This window comes from Esox lucius, chromosome 9, assembly GCF_011004845.1.
Source record: "Esox lucius isolate fEsoLuc1 chromosome 9, fEsoLuc1.pri, whole genome shotgun sequence".
Classification (NCBI taxonomy): domain Eukaryota; kingdom Metazoa; phylum Chordata; class Actinopteri; order Esociformes; family Esocidae; genus Esox; species Esox lucius.
The window spans coordinates 6,381,234-6,402,493 of record NC_047577.1 but is presented as its reverse complement, the minus strand read 5'-3'; the positions used below and the strand labels follow the sequence as shown (position 1 = coordinate 6,402,493).

Below are 21,260 nucleotides of genomic sequence, written 5' to 3'. Positions count from 1 at the left end.
TACTATAATGTACTGTACTCTACTATAATTTACTGTACTATAATGTACTGTACTCTGCTGTATTCTACTCTAGTTTATTCAACTCTATTACATTTTCCTCAGCTCCTTCCACTCCAGGGTTACAGTAAAACAGCTGTATCAGAATGTTTTGCTGATGGGCTAACAAACCCCACCCCCTTACCCCCCGTCTTCAGGCTACAGCGACCTGGGCGCGTCGGAGACCCCTCTTCTCTACAGTCTGTTGGTGACCCGCTGCACTGACGCCCCTCACTGCCAGGAGTTCTGTGTGTATAAGGGCACCAGCCCGGAACACTCCGCCTTCCTGCCCCCGGGCTTCAGGTCGGCCCACTACAAAGTGTCGGTGTGGATCACCGTGGAGGACCACCAGGGGGCAGCCATCACCGCTCTCAACAGGTGAGGCGGACGTGTAATATATCTTGGACAGGGATGAAGGTGGCCCGCTAGCTCGCAGTCGGCCCGGGTGAAGTATGTGTGTGCAACTGTGTTCTTAATGTGTGTCCGTGTGTGTTTCTCCAGGTCCATGGAGGTGGTTCTGCCGGACACCCCTCTTGGGTACAGCAGCCTGCCCCACTGGCTGAGTGAGCTGACCGAGACCACCCTCCAAGAGCTGCTGAAGCAGGGAGACTCGCAGAGAGTCAGAGAGCTGTCACTGGCCCTCATCACGGTCCTCAATGAGGTAGGATGTCTGTCTATCATTATCACAGTACTCAATGAGGTAGGATGTCTGTCACTGGCCCTCATCACGGTCCTCAATGAGGTAGGATGTCTGTCTATCATTATCACAGTACTCAATGAGGTAGGATGTCTGTCACTGGCCCTCATCACGGTCCTCAATGAGGTAGGATGTCTGTCTATCATTATCACAGTACTCAATGAGGTAGGATGTCTGTCACTGGCCCTCATCACAGTCCTCAATGAGGTAAGATGTCTGTCTATCATTATCACAGTACTCAATGAGGTAGGATGTCTGTCACTGGCCCTCATCACAGTCCTCAATGAGGTAAGATGTCTGTCTATCATTATCACAGTACTCAATGAGGTAGGATGTCTGTCCATGGCCCTCATCACAGTCCTCAATGAGGTAGGTTGTCTCTCTAACCTCATCATTGTCCGCAATGAGGTAGGATGTCTCTCCCTGGCCCTCATTGAAGTAGGACATCTGTCTAAACCTTATCACTGTCCTTAATGAGGTAGGACATCTGTCCAAACCTTATCACTGTCCTCAATGAGATAGGATGTCTCTCTAACCTCATCACTGTCCTCAATGAGGTAAGATGTTTCACTGCAATTAACTCTCCTGTATCAGTAAAGCCAGCCAATATGAAACAGAAATTATTAAACGTGAGAAATATCCCATTGTGGTTTTTTTTTTGCCAGTACTAAATTTGCTTTATTTCCAAAAAGGTGAAAGGCATTTAGCACGTGTTGTAGTTAATATGTCCTGTGGTGCTGCCTATGAATAGCTAACTCCTCCTGACCTCTCCCGCCTCACTCTTCATCATCCTCTCCTTCGTAGTATGAGCAGACCCGTGACTTGGCGGCAGGACCCATGAAGCCGGATGTTCACCGGGCCAGCGTCCGTAGAGACATCACCAGGGCTCTCACCGCTCTCGACCTGACCACGGTCAATGACATCCAACAGACCTCCGCCGCCCTCAAGCAGTGCACTGTAAGACACACGCACGCACGCACACACACACACACACAATGAGAGACACAAACACACACATGTTAACACACTACCAAAATGACCTTCAAAGAGTTTCCTGCACAAACAGACAGAGGGAGGGGGGGGGGGGGGTTAAGTCAAAAGGGAGGGAGAGGGAGAAAGGAAGAACTAGGGAGGTATGGTGATGAGGGAAAAGAAAGAGGGGGAAGTAGAAAAGAAAGAATGAAAGAAAGAAAGAGGGAGGGAAATATTTAAAGAGGGAGGGATGGGAGAAGTGCTTCATGTTCAGTAAATTAGACATCTAGAAATATGTATCCTCAAAGTATAATATATTAAGTGTTGGAAAGTTGGAGGCACCTGAGTTTTGACGTGTGTGTGTGTGTGTCTCAGGCTATGAGTAGGGAGTTTAACTGCGAGGAGTGTCAGAACAGCACGTTGAACAAGCTGGAGTCCATGTTGGAGATTCTGCAGACCGACACCAAACAGGGGACGGTCACTCCTACGGAAATAGCCGACAACATCCTCAACATCATGGGTGAGTGCTGCGCGTCGGCGTACCGCAGGACGGAGACTTCAGTCATAACTCCCCCCGCGCTCCTGTCTCCTGGCAACTCTCTTCTCACCTCTCAGAGCGATCTCCTTGACCATAACCAGTAAAAAGTAAAACAGGCCCCTCCGCCGAGACGGCTCTCCTCTGTGTTACCTCAGCTCCCCTCATCCGTTCTCATCCTCCTTGATCTATCCGCTGCTTTTGTCACTGTGATCCACAGCGTCCTCGAAGTCCCTCAGGATGAGAGCGTCCCCCTGAAATGAGTAAAATCCACACGCATCAAATGTCTCCATAGGTGACCTCATCCAGCAGGTGAGCCGGTCGGCCTCCCAGCAGCCGCCGGACGACCCCGACCCGGGCGAGCCGGGCCTCTACTCCTCGTCCGTCCCGCGCGGGCCCGCCCGCCTCCCCCCGGAGGCCCACCCGCTGCACGTGGCGGCCAAGGCCTACAACCTGTCGTCGGAGCTGATGCGCATCCTGATGCACGCCCGCGTCCTGAACGAGGAGCCGCTGGTGCTGCACGGCGAGGAGATCGCCGCCACGGGGAAACGGGCCGACCCCCAGTCACTGCTCTGCTACCCGGACAGCGCCTCCCCCGGTGGGTGGAGGGACAGAGCGAATGGCCGGCTGCGCGCTGTAGATTAATGCCACACAATGGGAGCGTTTACCTTCCAGTCCAGGAAGTAGTGTTCTGCTGTGTTCCGCTAAATGAAAACGCTTGTTTTCCCTCCAGATTGCGACGGCTTCACCATTCCCCGGGCCTTCAACAGCAGTCTGGTCAGAGCTGCCCCCAGCGTGGTACAACTCATGGTCCAGGTGCGTGCGTGTCTCTGCGTGCGTGCGTGCGCGAGTCTGCTTTTGTACATTCTGCGGCTGAGTTATGCATTCAAATTGGAACTCTGTTTTCTACATTTCGGACAGAGTGTCTGTCAGGGAAGGTGCCCATTTGTACAGTCATCATCGATCATGGATGGATATTCCTTAGTACTCAATATAATCTCTATCTCTTGTCTCTCTTTGTCTCTCTCAATCTCTCTCTTCTGCTCTCTCTGTCCATCTCTCTGTCCATCTCTCCCTCTCCCCCTCATCTGTTCAGGTGGAGCCCAACCCGTTTCCCTTCAATTTCATAGCCAACTACATAGTCTCTACCAAGGTACGTGCTGCTTATTGGGGATCAGCTCTGTTTTATATTACTTGTGTAACTGTTGATACATTGGGCTCCTGTGTGATTTATTTGGTGACGCTGGCAACCCCGAGGTTTGTGAGTTTGAGTCCCCCTGGGGTCGCCCGACGGGAGAATGTTTGCACACAAAGAGTCAGCTGTTCGGCTTGTGATTCATCAGGCTCCGTGTAATTAGCGATGAGGTAAAGCTTACCACGTCCAGCCCAATTTAGGTTACGATTCGTGATACTTGTTTGTTTTCCCGATGAGGTAAAGCAGAATAGATCAGGATTTACGATATTTGTCGTTTTTGCTGATGAGCTCATGCTTGACGTCCAACCAAACCTAGGTGGCGTCTATGGAGTTCCGAGCGGAGAATGGTTCCCAGATCCCCATCTCCAACCTTGACGACAACCAAGCCATCACCGTTGCCGTGAACAACGGCAGCGACGGCAACCGACCAGAGGGTTCCGGGGCAGCGGTGGTGGCGCTGGCCAAGGCAGTAAACGTGAGCAGTTGCGACTCTGTCATTGTACGGGTCAGAGCCGGCAACTCGAACCCGCGGGCTGGACTGTTCATTCAACTCAACTTCACCACCCTGGATGGTAAGAATCACTCTGTACAATCGGTAGAAAGAGCGCCTGCTAGATGACCAAAATGTAAAATACAGTGATACAGAATGATTCTTTAGAATCATTTGATAGAATCGTTCTGTGGAATCATATAATAGAATCATAATGTAGAATCGGTACAATACAGTCAAACTATAGATTAGAATCAGTTTATTGTCTCCATATATGCAATCCCAATATCTTTACATCATAGCTGGACCTCTTAGAATAAATGTTTCCGCTGTCAAATTTGTTACTGATAATTGCGATCACAAAACAGTGTGTATGTTAAAAGAAGCGCTGACGTTATTTACATTACCTTGGAAGTAATGGTTGACCGGCGCCTCGTCCTTGGACAGTGTTGACATTTCCAAGGTAATGTACAGAACACATCTGTTTGTGCTTTATTTTTCAATTATATGTATTTTTTCAAACTTTCTCATCTTTCTACTAAACCTGGTTATTAGTTCTGTCAAGGACATCACCCTCAGCATACATCTGTGTTCAGTTTTAATCTGTTTGTTCAGTTTTAATCTGTTTGTTCAGTTTTAATCTTTGTTTGTTCAGTTTACGTCTGTGTTTGTTCAGTTTACATCTATGTTTGTTCAGTTTACGTCTATGTTTGTTCAGTTTACGTCTATGTTTGTTCAGTTTACGTCTATGTTTGTTCAATTTACGTCTATGTTTGTTCAGTTTACATCTTTGTTTGTTCAGTTTACATCTATGGTCGTTCAGTTTAAATGCTCTGTTGCCATAGAAGTTGGCAGCATTAACCCTCTGTCTGCCAGTAAGATTACTACGGCCAGCACTGTCCAGTCAACTTCTGCTCAGTAGCCAGAATTACAGCAAAGTAGCTGGATTAGCATTTGATCAAGCTTTTTTCTAGTGACACACATTTAGATACATCCATAACCATGGACAAATCATGCATCATGTTTTCTGGCATAGAGAAGATTGCCTTCTCGTCAGCACAATTTAAATGATACCCCTCTGCAAACAAACCTTGGCTGAGCAAGCTGAGTAATTTGCCGCTACCAACTTTGCCAATAATGACAAATAAATTTAAGGAAACTAGTTAATGAAAACAGCTGGACAATTAAGCAACATGTGGCACTCATAGCGCCAGTTCATAACTGCTACATCATGTGGATGGAAGAAATGTAGAGTAGGTTCAGTGTTTTTCCCAACCCCCTGACCTAAACCATCCTAAAACGACTGCGGCCACAACGAACACAACTTATTCAAAATGTGTACCTATTGCCAAGCCCTTGTCGAGTCTAAACATCCAGGTTTGTCCAGGGCTAACTGTAGGGGGTTCTGGAGGTCAGGGGTCATTAGAAACTGTCCTGGGGGGCGTCGCTGACTTCCCCCCCTGTTCCGTTGACTTCCAGATGGGGATTTGGGGGCCTGGAAGGAGGATCCTTTCATCATGGCCTACCTCCACGCCTCCGACAGACCCAACGAGTTCAACTCCTCCGACAGGAAATTCATCTCGCTTAGCATGACACGGGGACACGGCCTGGACCACAGGAAATACACCTTCTTCCTGTCTCCAGAGTGAGTGGTCGTCACGGTTATCCCTCCCCCCCCCCCCCCCCGTCCTCCGACTCCTCCCTCTCACGCACTTACGCGGATCTAACCGCCCTCCTCCACCCCCCCAGGTCCCACGACACCACCCTGGACTACTACGTGAACGTGACGACGAGCTGCCCCGCGGACGGCCTCGGCGCGGGCGTGCGCCTCCAGGTAGGCTTTCCTCCGTCGCGCCGTGCGCCTCCGGGGTGGCCGACGCTCGCCCCCGTTAACCCGTGCGGCGTTTTTTTCCCAGGTGGGCGTGTTCGCCTCCCTGTGCCAGTACTTCAGCGAGAGCGCCAGGGTGTGGCGTACCGACGGCATGGTCCCCCTGGCGGAGACCAACGCCAGCCGAGCCGTCTGCAGCACGCGCCACCTCACCGCCTTCGCCGCCAGCCTGTTCGTCCCGCCGGACGCGGTCACCTTCCTGAAACCGGTGAGATGTGAACACGCGTCGGATACACACACACACACACACTCACACGTCTGATTTACACACACACACTTGATACGCTACAACGCACCTCAGAGCCTCGCTGTGTGTTAATATGGGCTGTAAGTCGATTTATATTGTGGAGAAATACCTGTCTCACACACACAGACACACACACCCATGTGTCGTTGTGTGTGTGTGTCTGTGTATAAACACTGAGGGCAGGCTCTCTTGTGGGAAGACTAAAGAACCGAGGCAACATTTTATTGGGTTTCTGTGGGTTCCGAGAAACTCTTAAATTGTTTTTTTTTGCCATGTAAACTCTTTAATTCATCTGGAACCTTCTAACTCTCTTTCCTTCCCACTCGGTCTCTTTCCCTCCCTCCCTCCCTCCCTCTCTCTTTTCCTCCCTCCCCTCTCTCTCTTTACCTCCCTCTCTCCTCCTTCAGGAGCAGTCAGTTCCCAGTCTTGTTGTGTTGTTGACGTGTGTGGTGGGGTTGCTATGTTACGCTGTGGCAGCAGCCATCTTGCATAAACTTGACCAGCTGGATCTGAGGCGGGCCGGTACCGTGCCACTCTGTGGCCGCGACGGATCGTACAAGTATGAGGTGCAGGTCAAGACCGGATTCAGTCACGGGGCAGGTAAGAGGGCAAATGTTAAAGGTCGTAGGTTCACATGTTTAAAGGGGGAGAAAGTCCAGTGAGGAATCAAAGGTTCAAGAAGCAAAGTGGTCAAGAGGGCAAAAAGTGTCAAAGTTTGTTTCGCACAGTCAAGCAGCTACCAACCAAAGTGCTGACAGCAATCTAAAACCATCAAACTCCCAAACCTCAACTAACCAAAACCCTCAAACTCCCAAACATCAACCAACCCAAAACCTTTGAACACGCAAACATCAACCAACCAAAAACGTCTACACCTCAACCAACCCAAACACCAGCTAAGCCAAACCCACAAACCCCTAAACAACCCAAACACCAGCTAAGCCAAACCCACAAACCCCTAAACATAGACCAACCAAAACCCTCACACTCCCAAACCCCAAACAACCCAAACACTCAAAATACCAAACCTCAACCAATCCAAACCTTCAAACTCCAAAACATCAACCAACCCAAACCGTTAAACTCCCAAACCTCAACCAACCCAAATCTTCAAACTCCCAAACATCAACCAACCAAAAACTTCAAACTCCCAAACGTCAACCAACCCAAACGGTCAAACTCTCAAACATTAACCAGGGGAGGGGAGTAACAGGGAGTAAATCCTGACTGTCCTCCAGGCACTTCGGCCCATGTGGGCATCAGTGTGTACGGGCGTGAGGGCCGCAGCGGGCACCGCCACCTGGATAGCCCCGGGGCCTTCGCACGCAACGGACTGGACATCTTCCACATTGCCACAGAAACCAGCCTGGGCAGCATCTGGAAGATCCGTGTCTGGCACGACAACAAGGGTAGGAGAACACACACACGTACCCACGCATGCCCACACACACACACACACACACACACACAAACACACTAATAACAAATGACCTCCCCCTAGGTCTATCTCCGTCCTGGAAGCTCCAGTACGTCATGGTCAAGGACCTCCAGACAGGAAGCAGCTACTACTTCCTGGTTGAAGAGTGGCTGTCGGTGGACAACGAGAGGACTGGTGGCCGCGTGGAGATGGAGGTCGAGGCCTCAGGTAGGAGCGTCACAAAAACATTAAAGCACAAAACCCTTTGGCCCTTACCACTCACCCCTAACCCCTAGTGTCTTATCCCTGACCCCTGGGCCCTAACCCTAGTGTCTTATCCCTGACCCCTGACCCCTAACCCCTAGGCCCTAACTCTAATTCTAGTTCCTTACCTGGCCCTGTAGCTTAGTCCGTAAAGTGTGATGCAGAATGCAGGGCTGTGGGTTTTATTACCATCAGAGGCCAGGGAAAAACAAACGTAAAACTGTATGCGTTCATCAGTGTAAGTCGCTCTGGATAAGAGTGTCTGCTGAATGACTTGAATGTAGGTTAAATGTAACCCTGAACCCTGACCAAGTAATGTAATCAATCACTTTCTCGGTAGGGAAACAGACATAGGTGTTAAATAACGATGTGGTCTTGAAAAGAAAAAACTGTACGATTTGTCAACGCGTGCTACTCTCACTTTCTGCTCCCCTTGGACGTGTCCTGCCGGCCTGTACAGAAGAGCCGGAGCTTCGTCAGCTGCCCCACCTCCTGAACTGGGAGCTTCAGCGGGCGCTTTGCGAGAGTCACGTGTGGCTGTCGCTATGGGAGCGCCCCGTCCGCAGTCCTTTCACCCGCCTCCAGAGGGCGACGTGCTGCGCCCTGCTGCTACAGCTCTGTCTGCTGGCGAACACTCTGTGGTACAGCATCGTGGCCCACAGGAAACACAGGTAGTGTGTGCATGTGTGTGTGTGTGTGTGTGGTGTGGGGGGTGTGTGTGTGCGTGTGGTGGGGTCTGTGTGTGTGGGCTGTGCTTGCATGTGTGCCCTGACCGTGTTGATGTTGCAGGTCTGTGGCGGTGTCCAGGCTGGTGCCGCTGAACGGGGAGACGTTGGCCGTGGGAGTGGTCAGCTGTCTGGTCGTCTACCCCCTCTACCTGCTGGTCTTCACGCTGTTCAGGACGAGCCGCAGCAAGGTGACCCACGCGCCTTTACAACACACACCTTTACAACACGCCTTTACAACACGCCTTTACAACACGCCTTTACAACACGCCCCTTTAAAACACGCCCCTTTACAACACGCCCTTTTACAACACGTGCCTTTACAACACACGCCTTTACAACATGCCCGTTTTACAACACGCCCCTTTACAACACGCGCCTTTACAACACGCACACACACCTCGAGAACACACACCCTTATGACTCTGTGTGTGCGTGCTTTACAACACGCACACACACCTCGAGAACACACACCCTTATGACTCTGTGTGTGCGTGCTTTACAACACGCACACACACCTCGAGAACACACACCCTTATGACTCTGTGTGTGCGTGCTTTACAACACGCACACACACCTCGAGAACACACACCCTTATGACTCTGTGTGTGCGTGCTTTACAACACGCACACACACCTCGAGAACACACACCCTTATGACTCTGTGTGTGCGTGCTTTACAACACGCACACACACCTCGAGAACACACACCCTTATGACTCTGTGTGTGCGTGCTTTACAACACGCACACACACCTCGAGAACACACACCCTTATGACTCTGTGTGTGCGTGCTTTACAACACGCACACACACCTCGAGAACACACACCCTTATGACTCTGTGTGTGCGTGTTGCGCGTTAGTCTGTGTCAGTGGAACAGGCGCCCTCCTCCCAGTCAGACCAGGAGTCGGTGGAGATTGATGACTTCCTGGATAACTCCATTGCAGGAAGTTCCTTCCTCGTCTTCAACGGCATTCCTGGAGAGGTACTTGTGTGTTTGTCTTTTCATGCACACGTTTCTGTGTGCATGCGTGTGTGCATGCGTGTGTGCATGCGTGTGTGCATGCGTGTGTGCAAGCGTGTGTGCATGCGTGTGTGCAAGCGTGTGTGCATGCGTGTGTGCATGCGTGTGTGCAAGCGTGTGTGCATGCGTGTGTGCAAGCGTGTGTGCATGCGTGTGTGCAAGCGTGTGTGCATGCGCATAAAGGAAAGGGAGGATCTTTTGGGAGAATATTTTTCAATACTTCCAAGAAACTCTGAGATGGTGGATGGTTTAATCCTCCCATGTGAAGTCTTTAATTCATCTGGGAACTCCTTTCTTTTTCTCTCACACTCTCTCTGGTCTCTCTAATCTCTCTCTCTGGTCTCTATCTAGTCTCTCTAATCTCTCTCTCTGGTCTCTATCTAGTCTCTCTAATCTCTCTCTCTGGTCTCTATCTAGTCTCTCTAATCTCTCTCTCTGGTCTCTATCTAGTCTCTCTAATCTCTCTCTCTGGTCTCTATCTAGTCTCTCTAACCTCTCTCTCTGAACTCTCTCTCCAGACCTACTCAGAGGAGACCAATGTGGACCTCCCCCCCACCCCCTCCACTAAGAGGTGAGCCCCCCCCCCCCTCCACTAAGAAGTGAGCTCCCCCCCCCCCCCCTCCACTAAGAAGTGAGCTCCCCCCACCCCCTCCACTAAGAAGTGAGCTCCTCCCCCCACCCCCTCCACTAAGAGGTGAGCTCCTCCCCCCACCCCCTCCACTAAGAGGTGAGCTTTCTTGTTCATGGGGACAGCAGAGTGACACTGACTGCTCTTAACAGAGCATTTACATTCTTATTATATTAGAGTAGAGAAGGAGAGGTGGGATGAAGATGGAGAGGGGGGAGAGAGGGGCACGGGGGAGGGGGAGAGAGGGGCATGGGGGAGGGGGGGGAGGGGGGAGAGGGCAGTGGATGGAAGGTGACGATTTGTTAAATGTGCGTGAAGGAAATTAATCTTAATGTTTACTTAGAATTTCTTTTAATTGGAATTTTTTTTTGAACTCCTGTTATTTATTATATCTTGCTTATTTTTCCACTTGCTTAGGCACAGTAAACAAGTCTTAGAGGGAGAACGAAGGATTAGAGGGAAAGGAAACTGAAGGGAAAATCTGTCCTGTAATAACCTCTGTCTGTGTCTCATTACATCCCAGAGGAACATGTTATTAGAGTTCCAACACCCTGTAAAGTGTCTGGCCTCTGTAATTACTCTCTGTGTGTGTGTGTGCGTGTGTGTGTGTGTGTGCACGCACATGCGCGTGCGCACAAAAGAAAACCAGAAAGCTCATATCAAAGAATTATGTCTTGACCCATTGTAAAATATGCACTTTAAATAAACACAGACTTGACCTGCTCCTCTTCCCCCTCTCGTTCTCCCTCTCGTTCTCCCTCTCGTTCTCTCTCTCGTTCTCTCTCTCGTTCTCCCTCTCGTTCTCCCTCTCGTTCTCCCTCTCGTTCTCCCTCCTTTTCTCTCTTCCCTCCAGCGTCCAGAGTTGGGGCATGGTTCGGGAAGAGGATGAGGAGCGAGATTGGCCGGAGTTGTTGAGTGACATGTCCGAGGTTGGAGGGGCGGGACTTGGGGCACGGCTACCCAGGCTGACGAGAGGTCATGGGTCAAGACACCTGGGTGTGGACATGACCCTTCACCCTGACGATGATGACTTGACACAACGCAACAAGTACTTCACATCCTCAGGTAACACACTGAACACACACACACACACACACACACACACTAACTAAAACAACTGGAACCAGGTAAAAATCCACAACGCACTGCAATGTTTCAGTATCATGAATACTGAGTTTTATAAAATGCCTGGAAGTCAACCTTTTCTGAAAATCTGTTCAGATGTAGTAATTCTCATCCTCACCCCATCCCGTTCCCTTCCAGATGAGGACCTGATCAAGCGTATTCTGGTGGATGGTCAGCTGCAAGTGTCTCATCTCTGTGACCCACAACACTTCTTCTCCCAGACGGCAGACAGCGAGATGGCTGACCTGTGAGTCACCTCTCACCTCTGACCTTTTAACTTCTGCCTCTTGGTTTCCAACGGGAGAAGCCGATATCACGGCGATAGGTGGTGTTGGAAAACGAGACATACTTGTCTGTGAAGATCAACGGGCAGTGTTCATTTGTAGGTCCAAGCCATTACTATCCTGTTAAATTCCAGTTTCTGGGTACATTCGTGTGTTTCAGGGCAAGCATCTTCGGAGATAAGACGGAGGTGATCCTCCTTCAGAAGCTGAATGAGCCTCTGCCCCCTGGAACTGTCAGAAGAGAGCCCCCAAAAACAGCCTTCACCTCACGCACAGGTGTGTGTGTGTGTGTGTGTGTATATGTGGTGTGTGCACGTGGGAATTTATGTGGTGTGTGTTGTACCTTTATTCCAAGGTTAAAGTAACATGCATAATAAGTACATACATGATAGCGACCATGCTGAACTGTCTTGAGCCTTTTAGCATGTACGCATTTAAAATGTTTCCAACAAACATGGATGAATAAATCTCCTCCCTTCTCTCTATCGGTCATCCCTCTCTTTCTCCATCTGTCTCTATCTGTCTGTCTCTGTCCATCTGTCTCTATCTGTCTGTCTCTCTCTCTATCTGTGTGTCTCTGTCCATCTGTGTGTCTCTGTCCATCTGTGTGTCTCTGTCCATCTGTGTGTCTCTGTCCATCTGTGTGTCTCTGTCCATCTGTCTCTCTGTCCATCTGTGTGTCTCTGTCCATCTGTGTGTCTCTGTCCAACTGTCTCTGTCTGTCTCTCTCTCCATCTGTGTGTCTCTGTCCGTCTGTCTCTCTGTCCATCTGTGTGTCTCTCTCCATCTGTCTCTCTGTCCATCTGTGTGTCTCTCTCCATCTGTGTCCCTCTCTTTTCTCTGTCTTAGTTGTAACAGATGTGTGCCGTCCGAGGTGGTTTCCTTCCTGGTGTGGGCTGGCTGCCCTATGGGGCAGCTGGGCGGGACTTGTCCTGGCCAATGGCGTGTCAATGTGGGCAGGACGAGGCTTCAGCGACCGCGTGGCTCTGATGTGGCTGATATCCTGTATCGGCAGTTTCCTGACGTCCTGTCTGCTGTTGGAGCCAATCAAGGTTGGAGAACACACACACACGCACCTTTTCATTTCATCCAGACGCTGTTCACACAAACGTTATAAAGAACGCATAATAATCTAAGCGTTTTATTTTCATGTTAGATTCATAGGCAAAGGGCAGGTCCTGTACAACTGTTCATTCATTAGGAACTCGGTCAAATCCATTCATTCAGTCCAAGGTTGGTCATGGAAGAGAGGCAGAAAGACGGACCGTGACGTAGCTGACAGGACCTCCACTCTTGTTCAGTCTCCATTTTGTCTTTTATTAGGCGGTGTTGGGTTTTGAAACACCATGGTTATCGAACAGGCAAATAGAATGTGGTTCCTAAGAGTTGTTCCAACACCCTGCTGATGACTCAATCACACATGTACACAGAACTGTACGGAAAGTTTTTCCGGTGTTCAGATGTCAACCACTAAGTGTCTCAGCAGGAGAACTGATGTACCATTTCGTTTTTGGCCGTGAGGCTAAACGTCATACTTGTCAGAGGTGTTCTTGGAGGGTTTTCACACTGTGTGTGTGTGTGTGTGTGTGTCCAGGTGTTACTAGAAGGTCTGTACTACGCCCTGTGGGTTCGGAGGCTACGTCCAGAGGAGCAGGACGTCCTGGTGGAGTGTCCCCGCGTTGAGAGGATAGTCCAGCGGGTGCCCAGAGTCAGGCCACCCCAAGGCTTTGCTCTGTCCCAGGCCCGGCAGCAGGCCCGCAAGGTCCGCAAGCTGCACAACGTGCTGAAGGTAACGGGGACGCGACACTTTTGCTTCCCTGGGCCGAACGGTCTCCGTCGCGGACAGAGCCGCGCGTCCGGGGGCATGGCGTCTCTGCCGTTGCCGGCCGGAGTTGATTGTCTGTGGTTGGTAACATCTTGATTTCCTCCTCACAGAACTTCCTGGTCTACATGCTGTTCCTCCTCGTGGTGCTGCTGCTCAACTATTCGGACACAACCAAGGACACACACAGCCTGAGACTACGCACTCAGCTGCAACACACACTACACACACCGGGGCAGGCAAACGTCAGCAGGTACACACACACACACACACACACAGACACACACACCCCCACCAACACCTAAACCTAATCTTCCCTTGTGCACATGTATCTGGGTCACCACCTAACTCCTGGTCTGACCGCATGTATCTGGGTCACCACCTAACTCCTGGTCTGACCGCATGTATCTGGGTCACCACCTAACTCCTGGTCTGACCGCATGTATCTGGGTCACCGCCTAACTCCTGGTCTGACCACATGTATCTGGGTCACCACCTAACTCCTGGTCTGACCACATGTATCTGGGTCACCACCTAACTCCTGGTCTGACCGCATGTATCTGGGTCACCACCTAACTCCTGGTCTGACCGCATGTATCTGGGTCACCGCCTAACTCCTGGTCTGACCACATGTATCTGGGTCACCGCCTAACTCCTGGTCTGACCGCATGTATCTGGGTCACCGCCTAACTCCTGGTCTGACCGCATGTATCTGGGTCACCGCCTAACTCCTGGTCTGACCGCATGTATCTGGGTCACCGCCTAACTCCTGGTCTGACCGCATGTATCTGGGTCACCGCCTAACTCCTGGTCTGACCGCATGTATCTGGGTCACCGCCTAACTCCTGGTCTGACCGCATGTATCTGGGTCACCGCCTAACTCCTGGTCTGACCGCATGTCACTGTCCTGCAGGCGGGAGGACATGTGGGCGTGGCTGTCAGACTCCCTGTTGCCGAGGTTACTGGATGGCCCCACCCTGATGCAGGAAACGGGAAGTGTGCTACTGGGAGCGCCCAGACTGAGGCAGATACGAGAAGGTGAGATAGCTCCTCGCCTCCATCTGTGTACAAACAAATACACACACCTCACTTCATTCGGCTCTTGCTCTGTTCCTCTCAAGCTCCTTTCGGTGTCCATCGCGATCCCTCCATCCATCTCTTCTTTTGTCTCGGCAGGTTCTTCCCCCAGAGCGGGCTGGGGGGAGGGTTTGACTGGCTCAGCACACCACACAATACTGACCCAGAACTGGACCTCACACATCGCTGATGAAGACGGGTGAGGAGAGAGAGAGAGAGAGTGTGAGAGAGAGTGAGAGAGAGAGTGTGTTTTTCCTTACTGTAGCCTCACTCCCCCTCTGTCCCCCGTCTTCCAGGACCTGGCGCTGGGGTCAGCTGAAGGTGTATGGTGGTGGAGGGTTCACCCAGCAACTGAACAGGAATCTGGACCGGACCAGAACCTCCCTGCAGGACCTTCAACAGTTACGGTGGATGGACCACATGTAAGGGCTCTTCCACGGAGTACTACACCAGTGCTTGTCTCTCCATCTCTATCTGTCCCTCCCCCTCTGTGTAACCAGGACACCACCAGTGCTTGTCTCTCCATCACTTTCTGTCCCTCCCTCTCTGTGTAACCAGGACACCACCAGTGCTTGTCTCTCCATTTGTGTCTTGATAACCGTCTTCTCTTTCTGTCCCTCCCTCTCTGTATAACCAGGACACCACCAGTGCTTGTCTCTCCATTTTCGTCTTGATAACAGTCTTCTCTTTCTGTCCCTCCCCCTCTGTGTAACCAGGACACGGGCAGTGTTTGTGGAATTCTCCCTGTACAACACCAACACAGATCAGCTGGCCGTCTTCTCCTTCCTGTTCGAGTTCCCCGTTTCTGAGCGCGCTAAGTCCAGCCTCGACCTGCTGACCTTCCGCCTACAGCCAATCACGGGCCTCGACCTGCAGCTGCTGCTCACGGTGACCGCCAACAACCACACAGACATGGTGCTAGCCAATCACAGGGTCAATGTGGGTGGAGGGGCAGGGTCAATAATTAGCCGGGTCCTTTCTTGTCCTATTCCTGACATTTACAAATGTCTGTTATAGGTGAAATGGAGAGTGGGTCTTGCAGGCAGTAATTTACAGACACCCAGGTTTAATTAGGTTTACACTCGTCACGTTGTCCGCTCTGGGATTTTAACTAGTCTACCGGTCCAAAGCTCTGCCCAGTAGGCCACACGCACCTTCACACATGTATTAAAAACAAAGATGTCTCCCTCTCCCGCCTCCCGTTTCAGATCTTCCTTTTCTCCTTGGTGGTTTATTTCGGCGCGCGGGGGATTCTGGGCCTGATGGCCGAGGGCTACGCCTACTTCCTGCGTCCGTGGCGGTTGCTCGGCGTGAGCAGCCTGGCGCTGGCCTTGTGCGTCTGCGGCCTCCACCTGAGCCGCTGTGTCGCCGCCGGCTACACCTGGGCGTCGTATCTAGGCCAGCGAGACGGCTTCACCAACTTCTACCCGCTGGCGCGGCAAAGCCAGACCTACACTCTCCTGTCGGCCGCGCTTCTGTTCCTGTTGGTGCTGAAGGTACGGAGAGAGACAGGGCTCACGGCGAATATTTACCACGTCCATTACAACAGCCAACGCCGATCTGAGACATTTGTCTCTGTGTGTCGGGGGTGGTGGGCCGGTGTTTGATTTAAATTTTTGGCCCTTTAATAGCCCTCCCTTTCTTCCTCTCTCCACTCCCTGCAGGCGTCCCACCAGCTGCGTTTCCTGAGGGAATGGGCCGTGTTTGGCCGGGCTCTCAGGCGCTCTGTCAGGGAGCTTCTAGGAATCGGCCTGGCTCTACTGCTCCTGCTGCTGTCATACTCACACACAGGACACCTGGTAATATACATATACACACACCTGGTAATGTACGCACCTGGTAATATACATATACACACACCTGGTAATGTACGCACCTGGTAATGCACATGCGCTTGGTAATGTACACACCTGGTAATATACATATACATGCACACCTGGTAATGTAAGCATCATTCCATCTCTCTTTTCCTTCTCTCCCTGAAGCTCTTCCACTCCGTGATGGATGGCTATGACAGCGTCAGTTCTGCGTGTCTGTCATTGTTAACCGCCGGCGGGCGCGGTACGTTATCCTGGAGCCCGTCATCGACAACAACCGGCCCGGCCAGCTCCACCGTCAGCCTGGTGTTCCACGCAAGCTTCGTCATGCTGCGGCTGGCGTTGCTATGGCTGGTGACCGCGGTGTTGCTCCGGAACTATCGCCGGGCGCGGGCCGAGCTGTACCGTCCGGTGACAGACCTGCAGGAGTACGAGATGGTGGAGTTGTTCCTACGGCGACTGAAGATGTGGATGGGTCTCAGCCGCACCAAGGAGGTATGGGCCCTTCCTGTTTCCTGTGTTGAGAGTAATCTACTTCCTGTGGGCTTGCAGGAGTAAATGGGGTAGTTAAGGTTTGCTGTAATATAACTGCAAGCGGACCTACATTTCTCTTACTGCACTGCAAGGTCATTTAGCTTATTTTACCCCAAAATAAATGCTGGATAAAGTTTAGGTGAGGATAAAAAACTAAATATCAATGTGACCAAGCTAAATACATCTTTTGTATTCCAGAGACTGTCCTTTATAGTGAATTTCTGCCTTTCTCCTTCTCCCCTCATCCCTCTGTCCTCCCCTCTGCTCCTCCCTCAGTTCCGTCACAAGGTGCGTTTTGAGGGGATGGAGCTGCCCCCATCCCGCTCCTCCTCCACCAGTGACTGTAAGTCCCTGTGCCTCCCACCCCTGGACGGGTCCGAGTCGCCCCCCAGCCCTGGCAGCGTGGACGGGACGTCTGAGGCGTCCTGGAGGCCCGCTTCCTCCAGCCCCTGTAGCCTGACCGAGGCCCCCGGAGTGGGACTCAGCCTGGGGGTGGGCCTGGGTCCTGGAGGGGTGCTGATGGGCGGCTCCACCTGGCGAGAGAGGGCAGAGACGGAGGCCACGTTGAAGAGGCTCCTCCCGACCCTCGACGCACTCCTTCAGCAGCTGGACCGGGTCACCATGGCAACCGAAGAGTTGTACCGCACAGAGTGCCGTGTGGAGCAGGCCGGACGGGGGAGAAGGGGGAGCAGGGGGGAGAAGGAGAGGGAGAAGGGCAAAGGGGAGAAGAAAGACTCCGCTGGACGGAGAGAAAGAAACGAGGCGGTCAGAGGGGGAAAGCAGAAAGTCCAAACTGCTGTGGGCAAGAGTCAGCCCAAGGACGCCAGGAACTCAGGGCCTCACCGTAAACACACCCCTGTTCCTGTTCCTGGCCCTGCCCCTAAATGTGCCCAAGTAACCAGCCCCACCCACATCACTGCCCCAAAATCTACCCCTGCTCCTTCGTCTCTACCGGTCCCCACCCCCTCCATGCCCACCACTCCTGCCCCCGCCTCCACCCCACGAGATTGGGACCCCCCCACGGAGAGGGAGACGCTGCCCCCCTCCAGCCTCTTCAACCACCCCGCCCACACCACCACCATCCCCACGCGCAAACGCAAGCGCAAGCCCCCGCCGCTCAAGAACAAGGTGCATCCCAACCCGGACAGGCACGTGTCCGGACACCCCAAACCCTGAGGGCCTCTCCCGACAGACCCCGATCAGGAAGCGACGGACCGCTACGGATGCAGGGACGAACCCGGACAGAACGCGGGAGAAGCATGGTTTCTGGGTTAAGGATGAGGAGGTGCAGAGAGAGCAGGTTCTGTCTCTGTGTTCTTCTCGAAATCCAGGAGTAGAACGAGTTCGACAGAAGGAGAAGAAATTGACCGTTCAACCCAGAGTCGTCACAGGCCCGGAGACGTCGCCCTGGAAAAAAGGTGCTGGTTGCCGCTCCCCCATCCCTCCCCTCTGAACCTTGACCCTGGCGGTCACGTGGGGGCAACGACAGAAGCACACGTTGTGCTGACATAAGAGGTGCTGACTGTATGGAAGACGTCTTACGGCAGGTTGATGTTTAACACACAAGGCTCTACGCTGGCCTATTTTACAAAGAGCACACGTTATTTTTCCTATTGTACAGGTGCGCCACAGAAAAGTAGGCGGAAAAATGGAAATTATTTGAGTTATTGAAGCCAGAACCCTTACGTTTTCTTGGCGCGCTGGTGCGCCTTAAGTAAAACGCCAGGTCACACAGAAAAATATTTAGTGGCCAATGTGAGTAGAATTGGTGCAGAATAGAGCCTGGACAGCCTGATGATGTATATGATGACGAGTTTATTGAAGACACTTCAGCGTATGTTCTTTGTTAGTTTGTTGTTGCTGTTTTTTTTTTGGTTTTTTTTTTGTATTCATTTAAATAATATTATCCTTTTATGAAAATAGGGGAAACGTATTGTTCTTGGTCAGCGTAAATACCTAGGAGATTTAAAAGCCAAACACATCTTGACCTGACTGCAGTTGTCACAGGAGGAATGAATTGGCCTATCACGCTGCAGCAGGGAACAGACCGGAAGTCTCCTGTTGAATGCAAATGATGTCACTTGTTGGAATGACTCCGCTGACCCCCAGTAGAAGAACGCGAGAACTTCATTCATTTAAAGTCACAAAACGTATATTTGCACCTGTATGCATGTTCCTGCGAAGAAGGAAGTCTTTCGGAAGAAAGCTGTTTGATCAAATTAAGATGCTAGATCTCACACACACACACACAACACGCAGGCAGACACGCTCTAGTCACAGAGGCTCTCAGGGGGAAAACCGACAAGCGCACCTCAGGACTCCTCCCACTCTTTTATGGAGGAAGTAAGGTAAGAACAGGAAGTGGAAGGTCAAGCCAAGAGCAGGAAGTGGCGGTTAGAAGGACTGGACAGTAAGATGGAAAAATAGACAGTGAGACAGATGGAAGGATGAGAGGAGAAAATTACTGGAGGAAAAAGTTGTTGGGGTAAAAACATTTATAAAAGAAGGTGAACGGAGGTGGATGATTTCTTTACGCATTGCTTTTAGCCAAGTTCTTCGTTGGGTCCCAAACTACAGCTTCCAGCTAAAACACTAGAACTCCCAGACTTGTTTAACCATCAGGAAGAAGCTGGGGTACTTTTCTATAAATCTTGGTTGTCATTTATATTATCCTTTTATATTTTTTAATTTCAACATGGTTCTAATTTAAAAGCACTTTTGTTGTTATGTACATATGTGTGTTTTGAGTGTGTTTTGTGTGTTGAAAATAATAAGCTTGGTATGAAAACCAATAGGGAATGCTTCACACACACAATTTGAACTATTAACATTGCCAAAGCTTGCGCCTTATTTACACAAAGAGTTTTAATTTTTTTATTTCTTTTGTACTTAGCACTTTATTTTCTCATGAAACTGTAATTGAAAGACATGTTTTTTCCTTTTAATATCAAAAACAGCTATAGAGAACTATCTTTAAAGTTGTGTTATAAATTTAAGTCAGGATATTGACGCATTACCCCTTTGTATGTTTGTGTAGCTATCTTTGTTATTATATCACTACTTCCTGGAGAAATGTAAAATTGGACGTTTGAGAGGATCAAAAAGCACAATGTGTAAATTGGACATGTTTGAGAGGATCAAAAAGCACAATATGTAATGGGTAAATTGTGAATAGCTGACTGATCCACACACAATAAAATATTTGTGGCTTAGTCTGCTATCCTCTAGGACATGGCCATTTTCTCCCCACAAATATTCTGTTTCCTGTGGGCAGATCTCAGGGACCCCGCCCCTTTCCCCCACACCCCTCAAAAAGAAAAACCTAGACGTTTTCAACGTACTTATCCTGTTGTGTTCTGCTAAGTTGTTCTTAAATCCTCAAATGAAGGTCAATGTCAAGAAAGTGATAATGTATTGTGCATCTGACGTCTCAGACCAAAATATGTTCCTTTCCGTTGCAAGAAAACAGGTCAAACTACAGAACCTTCTAGAACCAACTAGAACCATCGTCGTTAAGCACGTCAGTTCTCATTTTTCACCTGGTAACTTTGTAACCCGTCCCGCTATCTCAGTTCGCAGTAAGATTTATGTTATGATGAAGAGCTGGTACTCCCAGAATCCACTTCCACCCAGATATATCGGTGTATATGGACAGTGTGTAACTACATCAAGCCAAAACAAGGCCCTTCGGCATGATTAGTATTTTGTTTTTTGAGGAATATGTTTGTTGTCTAAATAAGAATGTTGTGTCCACTGTTTTGGTCCTGTTTCTTTTATCGTATTATTGTAACCATAGTTTTGGTCCCGTTTTGTAATGTATTATTCTATCCAATGTTTTGGTCCTGTTTTGTAAGGTAGTACTTTATCCAATGTTTTGTAATGTAGTATTGAATTTAGTGTTTTGGTCCTGTTTTGTAATGTAGTATTGTATCCAGTGTTTTGGTCCTGTTTTGTAATGTACGCTTGTATCCAGTGTTTTGGTCCTGTTTTGTAATGTACGCTTGTATCCAGTGTTTTGGTCCTGTTTTGTAATGTAGGATTGTATCCAGTGTTTTGGTCCTGTTTTGTAATGTAGGATTGTATCCAGTGTTTTGGTCCTGTTTTGTAATGTAGGATTGTATCCAGTGTTTTGGTCCTGTTTTGTAATGTAGGATTGTATCCAGTGTTTTGGTCCTGTTTTGTAATGTAGGATTGTATCCAGTGTTTTGGTCCCGTTTTGTTATGTACCATTGTATTTTGCGTCTGTAGCACTACTCATGCTTTTGCACTTGACAAAGTCGAAAATAAAGAGTTTTGACAGCTAGAAGAGTCGGCAGTTCATCTCAGTGTTATGTCCAAAGGCTTGGTTTAAAAAACAAGGCCCTATGCGTAAGAACTTGGCTACGATTAAACTCAATTGTGTGCCATTTAAAAACGGTCTGATTAACCTGAAACCATTGTCTGTTTGAAGTAAATACTTTAGTGGGTCATCGCGAATTAATGG

The 21,260-nt window shown here is 50.2% G+C and overlaps 1 protein-coding gene across 1 annotated transcript in view; it reads left to right on the top strand.

The window, feature by feature from the left end:
• Positions 1–21,080, top strand: part of pkd1a (polycystic kidney disease 1a) — a 67,600-nt gene extending 46,520 nt beyond the window's left edge. The window contains exons 28-59 of the mRNA XM_029121911.2: positions 195–414; positions 538–697; positions 1,538–1,690; positions 2,081–2,225; positions 2,536–2,838; positions 2,974–3,056; positions 3,337–3,393; positions 3,752–4,007; positions 5,405–5,570; positions 5,675–5,759; positions 5,842–6,021; positions 6,468–6,660; positions 7,299–7,469; positions 7,562–7,705; positions 8,202–8,412; positions 8,531–8,657; positions 9,329–9,451; positions 10,009–10,061; positions 10,972–11,183; positions 11,382–11,490; positions 11,688–11,803; positions 12,377–12,579; positions 13,122–13,316; positions 13,463–13,602; positions 14,263–14,387; positions 14,526–14,625; positions 14,723–14,848; positions 15,143–15,314; positions 15,635–15,922; positions 16,091–16,225; positions 16,412–16,738; positions 17,054–21,080. Of these exons, the coding sequence (XP_028977744.2) occupies positions 195–414; positions 538–697; positions 1,538–1,690; positions 2,081–2,225; positions 2,536–2,838; positions 2,974–3,056; positions 3,337–3,393; positions 3,752–4,007; positions 5,405–5,570; positions 5,675–5,759; positions 5,842–6,021; positions 6,468–6,660; positions 7,299–7,469; positions 7,562–7,705; positions 8,202–8,412; positions 8,531–8,657; positions 9,329–9,451; positions 10,009–10,061; positions 10,972–11,183; positions 11,382–11,490; positions 11,688–11,803; positions 12,377–12,579; positions 13,122–13,316; positions 13,463–13,602; positions 14,263–14,387; positions 14,526–14,625; positions 14,723–14,848; positions 15,143–15,314; positions 15,635–15,922; positions 16,091–16,225; positions 16,412–16,738; positions 17,054–17,953 (5,978 nt within the window). The 3' untranslated portion in view covers positions 17,954–21,080. The remainder of the gene's footprint in view (positions 1–194; positions 415–537; positions 698–1,537; positions 1,691–2,080; positions 2,226–2,535; positions 2,839–2,973; positions 3,057–3,336; positions 3,394–3,751; positions 4,008–5,404; positions 5,571–5,674; positions 5,760–5,841; positions 6,022–6,467; positions 6,661–7,298; positions 7,470–7,561; positions 7,706–8,201; positions 8,413–8,530; positions 8,658–9,328; positions 9,452–10,008; positions 10,062–10,971; positions 11,184–11,381; positions 11,491–11,687; positions 11,804–12,376; positions 12,580–13,121; positions 13,317–13,462; positions 13,603–14,262; positions 14,388–14,525; positions 14,626–14,722; positions 14,849–15,142; positions 15,315–15,634; positions 15,923–16,090; positions 16,226–16,411; positions 16,739–17,053) is intronic.
• Positions 21,081–21,260: the final 180 nt, after the last annotated feature.